This window comes from Geotrypetes seraphini, chromosome 1, assembly GCF_902459505.1.
Source record: "Geotrypetes seraphini chromosome 1, aGeoSer1.1, whole genome shotgun sequence".
Lineage (NCBI taxonomy): Eukaryota > Metazoa > Chordata > Amphibia > Gymnophiona > Dermophiidae > Geotrypetes > Geotrypetes seraphini.
In genome coordinates this window covers 405,385,261-405,404,839 of record NC_047084.1, presented here as the reverse complement: position 1 = coordinate 405,404,839, position 19,579 = coordinate 405,385,261, and the positions used below count along the sequence as shown (strand labels likewise).

General features: G+C 48.3%; 1 protein-coding gene across 3 annotated transcripts in view; it reads right to left on the bottom strand.

Moving 5' to 3' along the window:
• The window catches only part of ELP1 (elongator complex protein 1), an 882,162-nt gene that overhangs the window by 481,594 nt on the left and 380,989 nt on the right, over window positions 1–19,579 (bottom strand). For all 3 annotated transcript variants that reach the window (XM_033918172.1, XM_033918151.1, XM_033918160.1), the window contains exons 16-17: window positions 18,458–18,511; window positions 18,267–18,372 (exon numbers count right to left, since the gene is read on the bottom strand). In XM_033918172.1, the coding sequence (XP_033774063.1) occupies window positions 18,267–18,372; window positions 18,458–18,511 (160 nt within the window). The remainder of the gene's footprint in view (window positions 1–18,266; window positions 18,373–18,457; window positions 18,512–19,579) is intronic.

Here is a 19,579-nt window from a genome sequence, read left to right as displayed (position 1 = left end):
GCTTCCACTTCGTGAGGAACTGGTCGTCCTTCTGGGGAAAGAGCAAGCTCTACAGGCGGGACGGCCTGCACCTGAGCACGGTGGGAACAAGAATACTGGCAACCAACATGAAGAAGGAGATCGAGAGGGCTTTAAACTAAAGAGAGGGGGAAAGCCGACAGCAGACCTGATGACGCTTCGGACAACGGTATCCAGAAAGGATGCTGAACGGGAAGACTACTACAGGGAAGAGGACGGGGAACCGATGGAGCTCGAGATCAGACAGCGAGGGAAGCACCAGTTAACAGCAACTTGCTGTGAGGGACTTAAGTGGCAGGGGGATTCAGGGGGGGGGGGTGGAACCAAAATGCAAGCAGAAGGCAATAAGGAGGAGCCACAAGGCAAGAGGGATCAAACCAAGGCCCAGGGGACAAGAACATGGGAGGGGGCTGGCAGGGCAGGAAATTTCCGAGGAAAAGCGGGGAAGGGGGGTGGAGGGGACACGAGGAGGCAGAAATTTGCGAGGGTAAAGCAGAGGCACAGTTAACGGGTGAACAGCCCGAAACTCAAGGGAAGGAGGTCCAGGTAAAAGCAGAGGTGGGGGACAAACGCCGGGACCTACAGTGCTTATACACGAATGCAAGAAGCCTCAGGGCCAAGATGGGTGAACTGGAAGTCATGGCCAAAGGGGAGGACCTGGATGTAATTGGAATTATGGAAACTTGGTGGACAGAGGACAATCAATGGGACGTGGCGCTGCCAGGGTACAAGCTCTACAGGAGGGACAGGACCCACAAGAAGGGGGGAGGCATAACACTATACATAAAGGACTCTATCTACTCGGTCAGGATGGATACGGCGACAAAGGCAGAGGGGCTGGAATCACTATGGGTCAAACTGCCGGGAACCAAAGGTGCAGACATAAAACTGGGGCTGTATTATCGTCCACCTGGTACGCCGGATGCAGTTGGACACGACTTGGAAGCGGAACTGAAGCAGGAATGCAGTACTGGAAATGTAACAGTGATGGGGGACTTCAACTACCCGGGGATAGACTGGAGTACGGGTCACTCCAACTGCACCAGGGAAACGGAATTCGTAGAAGCTGTGAAGGACTGCTTCATGGAACAACTAGTCAAGGAACCGACGCGAGGGGGAACTACTCTTGACCTCATCCTTAACGGATTAGGGGGGCCTGCAAGAGGGGTAGAAGTGGGAGGACCACTAGGCAACAGTGATCACAACGCAATCAGATTCACATTAGAAAGAGGGACATCCATAGTGAGGAGGACCGCATCGACTGCGCTCAACTTCAGGAAAGGGAACTATGTTGCCATGAGGGAAATGGTGGGGAGGAAGCTCAAGAACAGCTTTAGGATGGAGACTGTAGGAAGCGCCTGGACCCTATTCAGGGACACCCTGCAGGAAGCACAAAACCTGTACATCCCCAGTTTCAAGAAAGGCTGTAAGAACAAGCGGTCAAAAAGCCTAGTTTGGATGACAACTGAAGTAAAGAGGGCAATAAGTGACAAGAAAGTGTCCTTCCGGAGATGGAAAAAGGACCCAACGGAAGAAAATCACCAGAAGCACAGGAATTGCCAAAAGGAATGTCACCGAGAGGTTAGAAAAGCAAAAAGGGAATACGAGGAGGGGCTGGCCAGAGAGGCGAAAAACTTCAAGTCATTCTTCAGTTACGTAAAGGGGAAGCAACCAGCGAGAGAGGAAGTGGGGCCGTTGGATGATGGGGATAGGAAAGGAGTGATTAAGGAGGACAAAGAGGTAGCTGAGAGGTTGAACACGTTCTTCACGTGCGAAGACACATCCAATATACCGGACTCAAAGGAGCTCATGAGGGGGGAACAGGCCGAAAAATTGGAGCATATAGAGGTAAGTCAGGAGGATGTCCTCAAACAGATAGACAGGCTAAAAAGCGGCAAATCACCGGGACCGGATGGGATCCACCCAAGGGTTCTAAAGGAACTAAGACAGGAAATAGCGGGCACAATCCAGCATGTTTGCAACCTATCCCTGAGAACAGGAGAGGTGCCAGAGGACTGGAAACTGGCGAATGTCACACCTATCTTTAAGAAGGGATCGAGGGGTGACCCCGGGAACTACAGGCCGGTGAGCCTGACTTCAGTTATAGGGAAGATGGTGGAAGCGATGATCAAGAACAACATTTGCGAACACATCGAGAAAAATGACTTACTGAGAACAAGCCAGCACGGATTCTGTAAGGGAAGGTCATGCCTTACGAACCTACTGTACTTCTTTGAGGGAATAAGCAGTCAGGTGGACAAAGGGGAACCCATGGACATCATTTACCTCGATTTTCAAAAGGCTTTTGATAAGGTGCCACATGAAAGGCTGCTTAAGAAGCTGTGGAACCACGGGGTTGGGCGGGGATGTACACAGATGGATCAAGCACTGGCTGTCAGGTAGACTGCAGAGGGTTGGAGTGAAGGGCCAATATTCAGACTGGCGGGGAGTCACGAGCGGTGTGCCGCAGGGATCAGTGCTAGGGCCACTACTCTTCAACATATTTATCAATGACCTGGAAACGGAGGTAAAATGCGAGGTTATAAAATTTGCGGACGATACCAAACTCTGCGGAAGAGTTAGGACCAGGGAGGAGTGTGAGGACCTGCAAAGGGACCTGGACAAGCTGGAAGACTGGGCAAACAAATGGCAAATGCGCTTTAACGTTGAGAAATGCAAGGTCATGCATATAGGAAATAAGAACCCGTTGTTCAACTACAAAATGGGGGGGGGGGGCACTGCTGGGAGACAGCGGACTTGAGAGAGACTTGGGTGTGCTAGTGGATGCATCAATGAAGCCATCCGCACAGTGTGCAGCAGCGGCGAAAAAAGCCAACAGGATGCTGGGCATCATAAAGAAGGGTATCGCAACCAGGACACGGGAAGTCATCATGCCACTATATCGGGCAATGGTGCGCCCGCATCTGGAATACTGCGTTCAGTATTGGTCGCCGCACCTCAAGAAGGACATGGCGGTACTTGAGAGAGTCCAAAGAAGAGTAACGAAGCTGGTAAGAGGGCTGGAAAACTGCCCAAATGCTGAGAGGCTGGATAAGCTGGGTCTCTTCTCTCTGGAAAAGAGGAGGCTCAGGGGAGATATGATAGAGACCTTCAAAATCCTGAGAGGCATAGAGAGGGTGGATAGGGACAGGTTCTTCAGACTGAGAGGGACAACGGGTTTGAGGGGGCACTCGGAGAAACTGAAGGGGGATAGGTTCAAGACAAATGCAAGGAAGTTTTTCTTCACCCAAAGGGTCGTGGATACATGGAATGCGCTCCCGGAGGAAGTGATCAGGCAGAATACAGTACAGGGATTCAAACAGGGATTGGACAGATTCCTGAGGGACAAAGGGATCGTAGGGTACTGAAAGGGGTGCGGGGACAAAGGGTCAAGAATTTGATGGTAAGATAGGACTTCGATGAGATGTTTCAGACAGGTCATGACCTGTTGGGCCGCCGCGGGAGCGGACTGCTGGGCGTGAAGGACCTGTGGTCTGACCCAGCAGAGGCACTACTACTTATGTTCTTATGTTCAAACCACCTCATCTGTTTACATATTTCGCTTCAGTTTCACGCGGCGGGTAAGAGCAGCAACGAGGCCCGTCAAACCCCCTCCCCCCCACATCGAAGGAAAGTAAAAAAAAAAAAATAATAATAATAGACACCATTTTGGAGTGGTCTTTAGTGAGCCCCCGGCACGTGCCTAAATCCATTACCTGAAGTTTTGCATTGCTGTGTTTTGGAGTTTGTCTCCTGGCTTTACATAGTAACATAGTAGATGACGGCAGATAAAGACCCGAATGGTCCATCCAGTCTGCCCAACCTGATTCAATTTAAATTTTTTAATTTTTTCTTCTTAGCTATTTCTGGGCAAGAATCCAAAGCTTTACCCTGTACTGTGCTTGGGTTCCAATTGCCGAAATCTCTGTTAAGACTTACTCTAGCCCATCTATACCCTCCCAGTCATTGAAGCCCTCCCCAGCTCATCCTCCTCCAAACGGCCATATACAGACACAGACCGTGCAAGTCTGCCCAGTACTGGCCTTAGTTCAATATTTAATCTTATTTTCTGATTCTAGATCCTTTGTGTTCATCCCACGCTTCTTTGAACTCAGTCACAGTTTTACTCTCCATCACCTCTCTCGGGAGCGCATTCCAGGCATCCACCACCCTCTCCGTAAAGTAGAATTTCCTAACATTGCCTTTGAATCTAACACCCCTCAACCTCAAATTATGTCCTCTGGTTTTACCATTTTCCTTTCTCTGAAAAAGATTTTGTTCTACGTTAATACCCTTCAAGTATTTTAACGTCTGAATCATTTCTCCCCTGTCTCTCCTTTCCTCTAGGGTATACATATTCAGGGCTTCCAGTCTCTCCTCATATGTCTTCTGGCGCAAGCCTCCTATCATTTTTGTTGCCCTCCTCTGGACCGCCTCAAGTCTTTTTACGTCCTTCGCCAGATACGGTCTCCAAAATTGAACACAATACTCCAAGTGGGGCCTTACCAATGACCTGTACAGGGGCATCAACACCTTCTTCCTTCTAGTGGCTACGCCTCTCTTTATACAGCCCAGCATCCTTCTGGCAGCAGCCTCTGCCTTGTCACACTGTTTTTTCACCTTTAGATCTTCGGACACTATCACCACAAGGTCCCTCTCCCCGTCCGTGCATATCAGCTTCTCTCCTCCCATCATATATGGTTCCTTCCTATTATTAATCCCCAAATGCATTACTCTGCATTTCTTTGCATTGAATTTTAGTTGCCAGGCATTAGACCATTCCTCTAACTTTTGCAGATCCTTTTTCATATTTTCCACTCCCTCTTCGGTGTCTACTCTGTTACAAATCTTGGTATCATCTGCAAAAAGGCACACTTTTCCTTCTATCCCTTCAGCAATGTCACTCACAAACATATTGAACAGGATTGGCCCCAGCACTGATCCCTGAGTGACTCCACTACTCACCTTTCCTTCCTTCGAGTGACTTCCATTAACCACCACCCTCTGGCGTCTGTCCGACAGCCAGTTTCTGACCCAGTTCACCACTTTGGGTCCTAACTTCAGCCCTTCAAGTTTGTTCAACAGCCTCCTATGAGGAACTGTATCAAAGGCTTTGCTGAAATCCAAGTAAATTACATCTAGCATATGTCCTCGATCCAGCTCTCTAGTCACCCAATCAAAAAATTCAATCAGGTTCGTTTGGCACGATTTACCTTTTGTAAAGCCATGTTGCCTCGGATCCTGTAACCCATTAGATTCAAGGAAGTACACTATCCTTTCTTTCAGCAACACTTCCATTATTTTACCAACAACTGAAGTGAGGCTCACCAGCCTGTAGTTTCCTGCTTCACCCCTGTGACCACTTTTATGAATAGGGACCAAATCCGCTCTCCTCCAATCCCCAGGAATCACTCCCGTCTCCAGAGATTTGTTGAACAAGTCTTTAATAGGTCTCGCCAGAACCTCTCTGAGCTCCCTTAGTATCCTGGGATGGATCCCGTCTGGTCCCATCGCTTTGTCCACCTTCAGTTTTTCAAGTTGCTCATAAATACCCTCCTCTGTGAACGGCGCAGAATCTACTCCATTTTTCATATGAGGAGAGACTGGAAGCCCTGAATATGTATACCCTAGAGGAAAGGAGAGACAGGAGCAATGTTCCCTCTAAGGATTGATGAGGTGTGTGCAAAAAAAAATATGCATGAGCGACAAGTTACATACTCCACAAATTTATGAGCAGGCGCGGAGGACGCATTTTTAAACAAATGTAGTTTATCCTTGTACTCCTTATGTATTTTTAATCATCTATGGATATGTTTGTATGTTTATTGTTCAAATGGTTTTATTTATTTCCCCAAATTTATTTTTGTTATACGCTTAGAAAATATTTGATATTGCGTTTAAATCAAAATCTCAATAAACTTGAAACGAGTGCCCGTGAGATTGTGGGAGAGTTAAATACTCAAAATTTAGAAGAATAACAATTTACTTAAAGTTTTTGCTTCGCCAGCTTTCTGGTATCTTTACATACAGTGGCGTACCTAGCATATGTAACACCCAAGACCCATCATTTTTTGGCACCCCCCCCCCATCTGTACGAAAAACATGATTTTTAGTAATAAGTCACACGTCACACATGAGTACCTAGGAAAAGGCAGCATCTTACATATTGCAGTGAGCAGTACATCAATACACCCATTGTAAAACTAAACAAGCCAGACCAGCACAGATCAATCCTACAACGTCAATCCTAACAGAAAACCATGTCTTTCGAACACACAGAACACAGAAAACACCTTCGCCTAGTATGGAATATGTCATCACAAACTAACCCCTCCCCCTTTTACAAAACTATAGTGTGGATTTTAGCCACGGTGGTAACAGCTCTGATGCTCATAGAATTCTGAGCATCAGAGCTGCTACCACCACGGCTGGCGCTAAGAAACGCTCCACTGTTTTGTAAAAGGGGGGATAAAATAGAAATACACAGCTTCAACGCTCTAGCTCAGGGGTGCCCAAACGTTTTGGGCTTGCGAGCTACTTTAAAATGACCAAGTCAAAATGATCTACCAACAATAAAATTAAAAAACACAAAGCACACTATACGCTGAGAAAATGTTAATTATCATTCCTATTCTGGGTTTTTTTTCAAAGAGGTCAAGGCAGATGACTATGCATTGTCATCTCAGTAACAACCATACAAAAATAGACCCCTCCCTTTTTATTAAACCGCAATAGCAGTTTTTAGCGCAGGGAACTGCGCTAAATGTCCAGCGCTGCTCTCGACGCTCATAGGCTCCCTGCGCTAAAAAACACTATTGCGGTTTAGTAAAAGGGGGCCACAGTGCAAAATATAGACAGCATATATAAATTCAGACACATTTTGATCACTAAATTTAAAATAAAATCATTTTTCCTACCTTGTCTGGTGATTTCATGAGTCTCTGGTTGCACTTTCATCTTCTGACTGTGCATCAAATCTTTCTTCCCTTCTTTCAGCCTGTATGTTTCCTTTCCTCCAGACCTCATTCCCTCCCCCAACTTTTTCTTCCTCCCTCACCTGCCCTTTCTTTTTTTTTCTCTCTCTTGATGCCCCCTTTCTTTTTTTCTGTTTCCCTTCTGTCTCCCTGCCTGCCCCCTTTCTTTCTCCCTACCCTCCACAAAGCTACTGCTGCCACCATCGGGGGAAACAGGCCCCAAAGCCACTGCCGCGGCTGCCCCAAGCTCTCTTTACTTCCCCTGACGTCAATTCTGCCGTCGGAGAGGAAATTCCGCCCAGCCAGGCAGCAATTGCCTGGCCCGAACTTCCTCTCCAACTGCAGCCTTAGGGCGGGTGCACAGCCAGGGCGGACCCCCCCCCCCCGGTATGACACTGAAGACATGGCAGCGGCTCCTCTCACGAATCCCACCTGCGTCGGAAGTCCGATGCATTTGGGGATCTTGAGAGGAGCCGCCGCTGCATATTTTAACTTTTAAAATACAGGCCGCCGCCGCTTCCTCTCACTTCGCCCTCGAGTGAGCAACAGGAGAAAGCGCATGAGCGACGCCACTGAAAATAGTGAGCAATCGCTCATGCGCTCACCTTAGAGGGAACACTGCACAGGGAGATATGATTCAGACGTTCAAATACTTGAAGGGTATTAACGTAGAACAAAATCTTTTTCAGAGAAAGGAAAATGGTAAAACCAGAGGACATAATTTGAAGTTGAGGGGTGGTAGATTCAAGAGCAATGTTAGGAAATTCTACTTTACGGAGAGGGTGATGGATGCCTGGAATGCGCTCCCGAGAGAGGTGGTGGAGAGTAAAACTGTGACTGAGTTCAAAGAAGCGTGGGATGAACACAAAGGGTCTAGAATCAGAAAATAAGATTAAATATTGAACTAAGGCCAGTACTGGGCAGACTTACACAGTTTGTGTCTGTATATGGCCGTTTGGTGCAGGATGGGCTGGGGAGGGCTTTAATGGCTGGGAGGGTGTAGATGGGCTGGAGTAAGTCTTAACAGAGATTTCGGCAGTTGGAACCCAAGCACAGTACAGGGTAAAGCTTTGGATTCTTGCCCAGAAATAGCTAAGAAGAAAAAATTAAAATATTTAAATTGAATCAGGTTGGGCAGACTGGATGGACCATTCGGGTCTTTATCTGCCGTCATCTACTATGTTACTATGTAGAAGTATTTGTTTAGCACATTCGCTTTCTCCTCATCACTTTCCACATATTGGTTCCCAGCATCTTTTAGCCTAGCAATTCCATTTTTCATCTTCCTCCTTTCACTAATATATCTAAAAAAATTTTTGTCTCCCTTTTTTTACATTTTTAGCCATTTGTTCTTCCGCCTGTGCTTTCGCCAAACATATCTCTCTCTTGGCTTCTTTCAGTTTCACCCTGTAGTCCTTTCTGCTCTCCTCTTCTTGTTTTTTTTTATATTTCACGAACGCCAACTCTTTCGCCTTTATTTTCTCAGCCACTAGGTTGGAGAACCATATCGGCTTCCTTTTTCTCTTGTTTAGGGTTATGATATGACTCCAGAAAAAGGAGGATGGATTGAGACATCCAGGTTTTACTTCCATTGCTTTCAATGGAAGTAAAACCTAGATGTTTCAATCCCTTCTTTTTTTCTGAAGCCATATGATAACCCTAGGGTGGTGGGGGAAAATGCTGCTACTGCTTCACAGGGACCTGGAGGGGAAGGGAAATAATGCTGCTGCTTCTGCAAAGGAAAGTTAGGGGGGGGAGAGAAGGGAATGGGTGGTGGTGGAGGAAAATGCTGCTACTGCTTCACAGGGACCTGGAGGGGAAGGGAAATAACACTGCTGCTTCTGCAAAGGAAAGTTAGGGGGGGGAGAGAAGGGAATGGGTGGTGGTGGAGGAAAATGCTGCTACTGCTTCACAGGGACCTGGAGGGGAAGGGAAATAACACTGCTGCTTCTGCAAAGGAAAGTGTGGGGGGGGGGGGGGAAAGGAGGGAAGGAAAAATTATGTTCTTACCTGTTAATTTTCTTTCCTTTAGACGCAGCAGATGAATCCAGAGACTAGTGGGATAATACACATCTACCAGCAGGTGGAGATAGAGAACTGAATAACAGGTAGTCCCATTGGTTGGCACACTCTCTGTTTCCTCAGTATTGCTCCTTGCCCAAGCATCCGGAACCAGAAACAAGGTCCATACGTAAAAAACTTCTTTCCCACAACCAATATCACAAACAGGAATGAGAACACAACTACCAACTCAAACAAACCGCGGAAAACCCGCAACCAACACACAGTGAGCAAAGAACCAGCAAAGAACCAGCAAAGAACCAGGGTGGGACTCTGGATTCAACTGCTGCGTCTAAAGGAAAGAAAATTAACAGGTAAGAACATAATTTTTCCTTCCTTTTCAACAGCAGCAGATGAATCCAGAGACTAGTGGGATGTAGCAAAGCAGTCCTCAAGTTGGGTGGGAAGCGAACGCCGCCTCCACAATAACCGAAGCTCCAAAGGCAGATTCCGCACGAACCGCCACATCCAATCGATAATGTTTCGAAAACGTATTCCGAGAAGACCAAGTAGCTGCACGACAAATCTCCTCCAAAGAAAACTCCCTGGACTCCGCCCAAGAGGTAGACATCGCCCTAGTGGAATGAGCACAGAGCTTGTCCGGCAACCGCTTACCCGACGTCAAGTAAGCAGACGCAATGGCCTCCCGGACCCAACGAGCGATAGAAGCCTTGGACGCCACCATACCCTTGTTGCGGCCTGCGAACAACACAAATAGATGATCGGAACGACGAAAATCATTAGTAATCTGGAGGTAATGCAAGAGAATCCTACGAACATCCAGCAAACGCAGAGAAGAGAAACGCTCCCCCCAGTCCTCCTTCCGGAAAGCCGGAAGGAAGAGAGACTGGTTCACATGAAAAGGGGAGACAACCTTCGAAAGAAACGAAGGAACAATCCTAACCGACACACCGGAACTTGAAATTCTTAAAAAAGGATCCCTGCAAGACAGCGCCTGCAACTCAGACACTCGCCTGGCTGAAGCCAGAGCAACCAGAAAAACCACTTTCAACGTGACATCTTTTAGAGTAGCGCTCGTCAGAGGTTCAAACGGCGGCTTTTGCAACTCCCCAAGGACCACCTTTAGACTCCACTCAGGACAGACCTTCCTCACAGGAGGCCAAATATGCTGAACCCCTTTGAGAAAGCGAACGATATCCGGTTGGGATGCAAGGGAAGAACCAGATAACCGGCCCCTATAGCAAGCAATAGCAGCCACCTGAACTTTGAGAGAATTAGAAGCCAAACCCTTGGTCACCCACTCTTGAAGAAAGGAAAGAATGGTAGAGACAGAAGCCTGGAATGGCGACCGACCCTGAGCCGCACATCAAGAATCGAAAACTCGCCAAACACGCGCATAAGAGGCAGAGGTGGATTTCTTTTTTGCGCGCAGCAGAGTCGAAATAACCTGTTCGGAATAACCCTTACGCCTCAGCTGCGACCTTTCAAGAGCCAGGCCGTAAGATCAAAGTGGGACGGATTTTCCATCAGGATTGGGCCCTGAGAGAGCAAGTCCGGAGTCACCGGAAACAACAACCGATCGCCCGCAGACAGAAGCATCAGGTCCGCATACCACGGACGACGCGGCCAATCCGGAGCCACCAGGATCACCGTGCCCGAAAACTGAGAGATGCGATGTAACACCCGACCTATCATCGGCCACAGAAGAAACACGTACAGTAGAGAACTCGGAGGCCAAGCAAGAGACAGCGCGTCTATTCCTTCCGACGCCTGTTCCCGGCGTCTGCTGAAGAAGCGAGGAAGCTTTGCATTGCTTGACGAGGCCATGAGGTCCATGTCCGAGAGACCCCACCTCTGCACTATGAGAGCGAACGCCTGATCGGAGAGCTCCCATTCTCCGGGATCCAGAAGATTTCTGCTCAGGAAGTCCGCCTGAACATTTTCCTGACCCACAATGTGAGCCGCCGACAGCAGAGGAAGATGAAGTTCTACCCACCGAAGGAGCAGAAATGCTTTGTTTGCCAGCTGAGGACTTCGGGTACCGCCCTGCTTGTTGATGTACGCCACCGCCGTGACACTGTCCGAAAAAACCCTCGTCGGGTGGTCCCGAATCATGGGCAGGAACGCTTGGAGCGCGAGCCTGGCCGCTCTCAGTTCCAGAAGATTGATGGGCCACTGAGCCTCCTCCTGAGACCAGACTCCCTGCGCTGAGGATTGTAGGCAGAGAGCTCCCCAACCCAACAGACTGACATCCGTGGTAACTATCATCCATGCCGGAGTCGCTAAAGGCATGCCCCTGAACAGATTGAAATTGCTGAGTCACCAAGCCATGCTGAAGGACGCCTGCGGTGTCCACTGCAGACGACGATTGTAGTCTTGAGACACTGGGGACCATCGAGCGAGCAGAGACTCCTGCAGCGCTCTCATGTGGAAGCGCGCCCAAGGCACAACTTCCAGCGAGGCCACCATGGAGCCCAGAACCTGAACATAATCCCACTCTCTCGGTCTGGGCGACAGGAGAAGCATGCGAACCTGAGACTGCAACTTCTCCCCCCCGGTCTTTGGGAAGAAACACTTTCCCTACCGACGTGTCGAACAGCACTCCCAGGTGTTCCAACGACTGAGACGGGAGAAGAGAACTCTTTGGAAAATTGATGACCCACCCCAAGGATTGAATAAGGGAGATCACCCGGCGGGTAGCTACCAAACTGTCCTGCCTGGAAGACGCTCTGATCAACCAGTCGTCCAAGTAACAGTGCACCCGAATCCCTTCCTGGCGAAGGAAGGCTGCCACCACCACCATGACCTTGGAGAACGTCCGCGGAGCCGTGGCGAGGCCAAATGGTAGGGCCCGAAACTGATAGTGCTGGCCCAGGATCGCAAAACGAAGAAATTTCTGATGCGGCGGCCAGATGGGAATGTGCAGATAAGCCTCCTTGAGGTCGAGAGCCATAAGGAATTCCCCGGTTGAACCGCCGCTATCACCGACCGCACCGTTTCCATCCTGAAATGTCTGACCCGAAGGAAGCGGTTGACCCTCTTGAGATCCAAGACCGGTCTGACCAAGCCCCCCTTTTTGGGCACAACGAAGTAAATGGAGTATTGACCCTGTCCCCGCTCCGCCAGAGGCACTGGCACGACAGCCCCAATTTCCACAAGGACCTGCAGAGTGCTCTGCACCGAATCTCTTTTGGCCCCAGAACAAGGGGAGACCAAGAAAGAATCTGCGACGGGAGAGGAAAATTCTAACTTGTAACCGTCTCGGATAACGTCCAAAACCCACTGATCGGACGTGATTTTGGCCCACTCCCCCAGAAAGGAAGACAGCCGACCCCCAATGGCCCCGACGGAGAGAGCCGACCTCCCGTCATTGGGGATTACGCACTGCCGGGGTCCGGGCGGGCTGGGTAGACTGGGGTTTGGCAGGACGAAAGGAATTCCTTTGCGGAAACCGAGGTCTAGAAGGAAAAGAAGCAAAATAAGCCGGCGGAAAAGACGGCTTCCCAGGCTTATATCGTTTAACATCCCGGAAACGATTCCTGGCCGTCAAAGACTTCAATGGAGCTCTAGGCTTATCTTCCGGCAATCGCTGGGTCTTGGAATCACCAAAATCCTTCACCAACCTATCCAAATCATCCCCAAATAACAAACGACCCTTAAAGGGAAGTCTCACCAGGCGAAGCTTGGAAGCCGCATCCGCCGCCCAGTGACGGAGCCACAAGGATCTCCGAGACACCACAGAAAGAGACATTTGCTTAGCCGAAGCGCGAATAACATCATAGAGTGCATCCGCCACATATGCAAGACCCATCTCCAAATCCGGGAAGTCGGTCGGAACAGAAACCCCCGACTCCATCATTTTATCCGCCATATCTTGCGCCCATTGAAGACAGGCTCGAGCCGCATAAGAACCACACACCGCCGCCTGCAAGGTAACAGCTGCGATATCAAAGGACATCTTAAGAGAAGATTCAATCTTCCTATCCTGGATGTCTTTGAGCGCTATACCGCCCTCGACCGGCAAAGTAGTCTTTTTAGTAACCGCCGCTACCAAAGCGTCCACCTTTGGGTTCGTAAACTTGTCCAGCTCGTCCTGCGAAATGGGATACAATTGGCGCATAGCCCGTGCCATGCGGAGACCAGCCTCCGGAGTGACCCACTGAGCTGAAATCAGCTCATGCATCGCTTCGTGGACCGGGAAAGCCTTAGCAGGCTTTTTCGTGCCAGCCATGAGAGGATTAGCCGAGCCCGCCGCCTGCGGATCCGGCTGTGAGATATGAAGGCCCTGGAGCGCCTTAGAAATAAAAGCTGGCAATTCCTCTATATGAAATAGACGGAGCGCTGTAGGATCATCCACTTCCCTAGACAGCGCATCCTCAAGCTCTAAATCCGCAACTTCCCCGTCCTCCAACACTTCTGGAAGATCCAGTGACAAGGCTGAGCCGGACGGAGGGTCATCCCCGTCCATAGTTTCAAGTTTCAAGTTTATTAAAAATTTGTTTGACCGCTTAATCCAACTTCTAAGCGGTTAACATAATAAAATTACACAAAAACAAATTAAACATATTAAAACAGGGAAGACAAATGACTTACTCAAACATACTGCAACAATAGGGCAGATGGGGAGGAACTACAATAAGTATAGGATAGATAAGTCAAAAGGCTAAAACAATAGGTTAGGTAAAAGGAAAAGAAAGAAAAGTGGCAATTTAACAAAAGGCGTCTCGGAATAGAAATGTTTTTAATGCTGTTTTAAATTGTTTTATATCTAATTCGTTGCGGAGATTTATAGGCAGTAGATTCCAAAGTGAAGGGGCAGTGACAGCAAAGTTGTTGGTACATAAAGTACCGTATTTTCTCACATATAACGCGCGCGTTATACGTGGTTTTTACGTACCGCGCATACCCTTGCGCGTTATACGCGTGAGCGCGTTGTACAAAATTTTTTTACATAGTTCCCCCCCCGACGTCCGATTCACCCCCCCGCAGGACCGCTTGCACCCCCACCCCAAAAGACAGCTTGCACGCACCCCCACCCTCACCCCGAAGGACCGCTCGCACGCACTCCCACCCGCACCCCCACCCTGAAGGACCGCTGTCACCCCCACAGCCTCCCGACCCCCCCCATCATGTAGAAGCTCCTACCGGTGTCCTGCTGCTTCCTCTTGGCGGTCCCGACCATGTGCCCAAGGCCCCGCCCCCAGGAGGGACCTAAGGCTCCCGGGCCTATTCTGATTGGCCCAGGCGCCTTAGGCCCCACCAGTAGGTGGAGCTTTGGGACGGATGGGCCAATCCGGCCTCATTCCGTCGTTGGCTGCCTGCCGGACAGGCGGGTTTGGCTCCCGTCTGTCCGGCCAACTACACAAAGGTACAGGGAAGGGGGGGTGGGGGTGTCGTGGGGGTCGGCCAGGGGGGGGTCGCGGGTCGGCTGGGGGGGCAGTCGGAGGTTCTTGGGGGGGGGCGGTCGTTGGGGGGAGGGGGGTTTGCGTTGAGGGTAGGAGGGCCTGGGATCCCTCCTGCCCGTAATGTAGTGCGGGGTGGGGATAGGGGGTCGCTGTGGCCAGGAGGGTTTGGGCTCCCTCCTGGCCTGAACAACTAGCAGGGGGGGGGGGTCGCCAGGGCCAGGAGGACTTGGGCTCCCTCCTGGCCCGATATTGTCGGGGAGTTGGGGAGTCGGCGGGGCAAGAGGGCTTGGGCTCCCTTTTGCCCCGATCGTGTCGGGGAGTCGGGGGGGCAAGAGGGCTTGAGCTCCCTCTTGCCCCGATCGTGTCGGGGGTGCCGCAGTTGGCAGGGGCAAGAGGGCTTGAGCTCCCTCTTGCCCCGATCATATCGGGGAGTCGGGACCGCCAAGAGGAAGCAGTAGGTCACCGGTAGGAGCCTGATGGGGGGGTCGGGAGGCTGTGGGGGTGCGAGCGATCCTTCAGGGTGGGGGTGCGGGTGCGTGCGAGCGGTCCTACGGGTGGGGGTGCGAGCGGTCCTGCGGGGGGGGGGTGAATCGGACGTCGGGGGGGGCATCAGGCTTTCAGGGTGGGGACAGGACTTCAAGGGGGAGAGGAGAGTCGGGGCTGGCGAAAGGAGAGTCGGGCAGCATGCGCGGTATACGGGTGTGTGCGGTATATAAAAATTTCTGTACATAAATTTGTGTTTTTCGCGCGCTATACCCATGTGCGCGTTTTACACGGGTGCACGTTATCTATGTGAAAATACGGTATTTATTGATTTTAATGATGGTATAATTAAAAGATTTTGAGAAGTGGAACGAAGGGATTTAGTTGTTACATAAGGGATTAAAAGACTGTTAATGAAATCAGGTTCGTTATTCATTTTAGTGGTAAATGTTAAAAGTATAATTTTATAATTGATTCTGTATTCGATTGGCTGCCATTGGGCATCGACTAAAAGAGGGCTGACATGATCATATTTCTTTGCCCCGCTAATGATTTTAATAGCGGTATTTTGAATGATCTGTAATCGCCTAATCTCCTTTTTTGTGATTCCCTTATAGAGGGAATTATAGTAATCTAAACACGAAATAACCAATGAATGAATTAAAGTTTTTCAATGCGGCAGCTTCAAGTAAATTAGAAAGGGAACGAATCATTCTTAATCTATAGAAACATTTCTGGACGACTGTGCTGATATGGGAATGATATGAAAATTTGCTGTCAAGAGTAACGCCTAAAAGTTTTAAAGTTGAAACAATTTTAATGGGAGTAGATTCAAATTTCAATGGAGCCAGAAGTGTTGTACCTTCTTTTAACGGAAAGATCATTAATTTGGTTTTATTGATATTCATTGAAAGTTTATTGACGTCCAAACATGATTTAATTTTTTCCAATTTGTGATTAATGAGGGCTAATTCTTCCTTATTATTTAAATCGATAGAATGGAGCAGTTGGACATCATCCGCGTAAGCAAATGTAGAGAAACCGATAGATTGTGAAACTGTCAGAAGAGGCGATAAGAAAATATTGAAAAGTAAAGGAGATAGTATAGATCCTTGAGGGATTCCGTATTTGCAAGACATGTATTCAGATGAGGTGTTATTGAAAACTACTTTAGAAGATCTATCTTTGAAATAAGATGTGAACCAATTCAAAACCTGATCAGAAACACCACTCTGCGCCGTTTTACCGCTTGAGACACCAAAGGAGGTCCACCGGCAGGCAGTACAGGAGACAGGGCAATAGCATTCTCCCGTGGCAGCGCAGGCTGTGAGCTTTGAAGCAAAAAAGCCTGATGCAGCAACATCACGAACTCCGGGGAAAAAGCCACCTGATTAACAGGAGCAGTGAATGGTAAAACATTCCCTTGCCCAGAAACCGGCCCCGCACAAGAAGAAGCCGACAAACCGCTGACCGCCGGCAAAACCGCTGAAGTGCGCTGAAGCGGAACGTCGGCGGCTTCGCGAGCAGGAGAATCAGGCCGGAGCTCAAATGCGTGGGAAACTTCAGGCGCGACCTGCACCTCCTCCCCCACGGCGTCGGAGCAGCCCGCCGAACAGAGGCCCGAAGGTGTTCTCCGCTTACCACAGCGGGAACACCTTTTCACAGCCTCTGCCGCCATAACCCCCAGACAAACCGCCGAACAAAGGCAAATCAGGCAGGCAACGTAAACACACCACGAGGCAGCTAAACACCCGCGAGCAGACCGGCAGACCTAACACCATGCACCAAATGCAGAAAAAGACAAGCTCTTACCCGAAGTGACTTGTTAAAGCTGGTAGTTGCAGAGAGGAACTGACATAAACAGAACCGACTAGCAACAATACTCTGGTCCCTTTTTTTTTTTTTTAAGTTTGAGGGGGAAAGAAGAAAAATTACAGGACAGCCTCAATCCCAAAGGAGAGGAGGGTGGAGCAGGGACCTGGGGGGGCCCAGGTGTAACTCCCAAAGATGGCACCGCACAGCCAATCACCCCAATCTTACTGAAGAGAAAATTCTCAACAGAAGAGAAAAACAACCAGCCAGAATCCAGGAGCTACTGGAAAAGCGACTACCCCTGCTGGGAGATAGAGAATACTGAAGAAACAGAGAGTGTGCCAACCAATGGGACTACCTGTTATTCAGTTCTCTATCTCCACCTGCTGGTAGATGTGTATTATCCCACTAGTCTCTGGATTCATCTGCTGCTGTTGAAAAGGAAATGCTGTTGCTGCTGCACAGGGAAATGGGGTGAACATGCTGCTGCACAGGGAAAAGGAGGGAAATAATGACAGACAGACAGCGGGAGGGAAGACAGAAAGAAAGGAAGAAAGACACAGTGGCAGGGAGAAGGACAGAAAGACAGACAGAAAAAGGGGGCTAGGGAGAGAGACACAGCAGGAGGGAGAGAGACAGAAAGACAGACAGACATATTCTAGCACCCGTTAATGTAATGGGCTTACAGACTAGTTGTCTAAGAATCACTGAGAAAGCATGGAGGGAAGTGTCTGAGAACGTTTATCTCTGCCTGGAAAAATCTCTGACCAGAATGTGTTGCTGAAAGGAACGTTGAAGGCTTTGAAAAACCACCTGTTGTTCCATACATCGTATCTCTGGGCAAGTCCATGGGTTTGGAAGTCAGTGAAGAGGATGTCAATGAGTTAGCGGATGAACACAGGAAAGAGCTGACAACATAAGAGTTTTAGCACCTCAACCAGCAGCAGCAGAAAGAAGTAGCAGAAGAAATTTCTTCAGGGGAGGAAGAGGGAAATGCAGCTACCATACCCACTGCTGAAATCAAGGATCTGCTCAGCATGTGGTCAAAAACACGGGCAGTCGTAGAGAAGTTGCACCTTGTTAACAGGTGTGTTAACTTATTCAATGATAACATCATTGAAAATTTTAGAAAAGTTCAAAAAGGTCACCATCATCAGACCACTTTGGAATGCTGGTTCGCAAAAGATACCACCAGAATGCAGACACCAGAACCATCTGAACCACCTGATGCCAACATGGAATGTGACCCCAAGCCCTCTACAAGTGGTACCTTGGCAAAGAGCCTAAAAAGGAGCAGAATGAACTCACCTGCCTGGTAACACATGCTTTCAAATTCGAGCTTACTGCTAATCCAAGTTACACTCAAGAATCTGTATCTCATAATCCAGTCTTAGGGCAGCCAACTGAACTTTTAAACCTAAACACTGATGGGAAGAATAGGCCACATATAATAAGCATGCCCCCCCCCAAAACCTCCCCCAGAAGATACTACCCCTTAAGTTCTTTCAACTCCAAATGTAAGAACTCATTTGGCCCTTAAGTTACTGTTTACCTTTCAGCGATGTATCCATCAGGGAGAGGCACCTGCAAATGTGAGCTTGAGTGGTCAGCAATAGGAACTCCTCATACACAGCAAAGGATGTAATGTTTGAAGCAATCTGTGGGTAAGAAAAATAAGAGACTAAATTCATCTCATAGGATGGAACCAACTGAAAATATAGAAGGCAAGACAGCATAAAATACCTCCATGTCATTAATGAAAAAGCGAGCTCTCTCCGTCAAACCCAAGATAACAACCTAGAAGAAAATAAAAGCAAATTATATACAGTATGATATAACTAAAGTGATACAGCATTAAATTATCAAATATACTTCTGCAGGATGCTTTTTTGTTCAGATGAGTGAGTCAAGGCTTGGTAGTTGGAAATGTAAGGGTTGAAGATAATTACTTCACTAACCTACTAACTGCAATATCACTCATTTATTGAATTTATAAAGCTCAATTTCGATTGCATTTTATTAGCAATTACAGGGAGTACTACAAATATACAGTATATACAAATATATCATTGGCACACAAAATAACAAAGAGCATAATGAATTAAAAACAACCCCCGAGGATATCATTGGTAAAAAAGTTAAGGGCAAACTATACTAGGATAAAATAGTCAGGATAATACAACACAGTACAGCTGCATCATGATTTTATTTATTGACTTAATATACCCCTTAGCACAAAAGTATTAAAGAGGTTTACAAAATAAAATAAATACAGCAGAACTTCCCAATAGAAAAAGCTGTGCATACCAGCAGGGAAACAAAGCAAGCTGAACAGGAACTGAAGCACACACAACAGTACTAATCAGATGCCATGCCCAGAAGACAGAGCTAGATGCACTAAACAGGATCAGTAAGACCGATTGAGTTCATTCCAATCCAACTTTTGACCGATTCTAAAAGAGCTATTGATGCACTAAAAATTTTGCATGCTAATGATTCACATGGAGGTTTGTCATAATCCCCGACTCTCCCATCCGAATGATCGCTATGAGAGCGACTCTCACATGTGCAGAGCCAGCACTATAAAACTGAAAATGTAGCCTGAACTGCATTTACCCACCTATCTGACAAAAGGAGAAATTCAGAGCCGTTCCAATTAATAATATGTAAACATGAGGCCACTGTTTTACATAAACCTGTGGGTTATCATCATTCAAATTAATAACAGATTTATAGATCTATAAGATCTCGTAAGAGAATAGATCTATAATTCCAAAAGGAAGATAACTAAATACAATCGACCACCTAAGTGCACGTCGGTTAAGCGTACGCTTCGGTTATCCGCAGCCTACTACCATGGTCCCG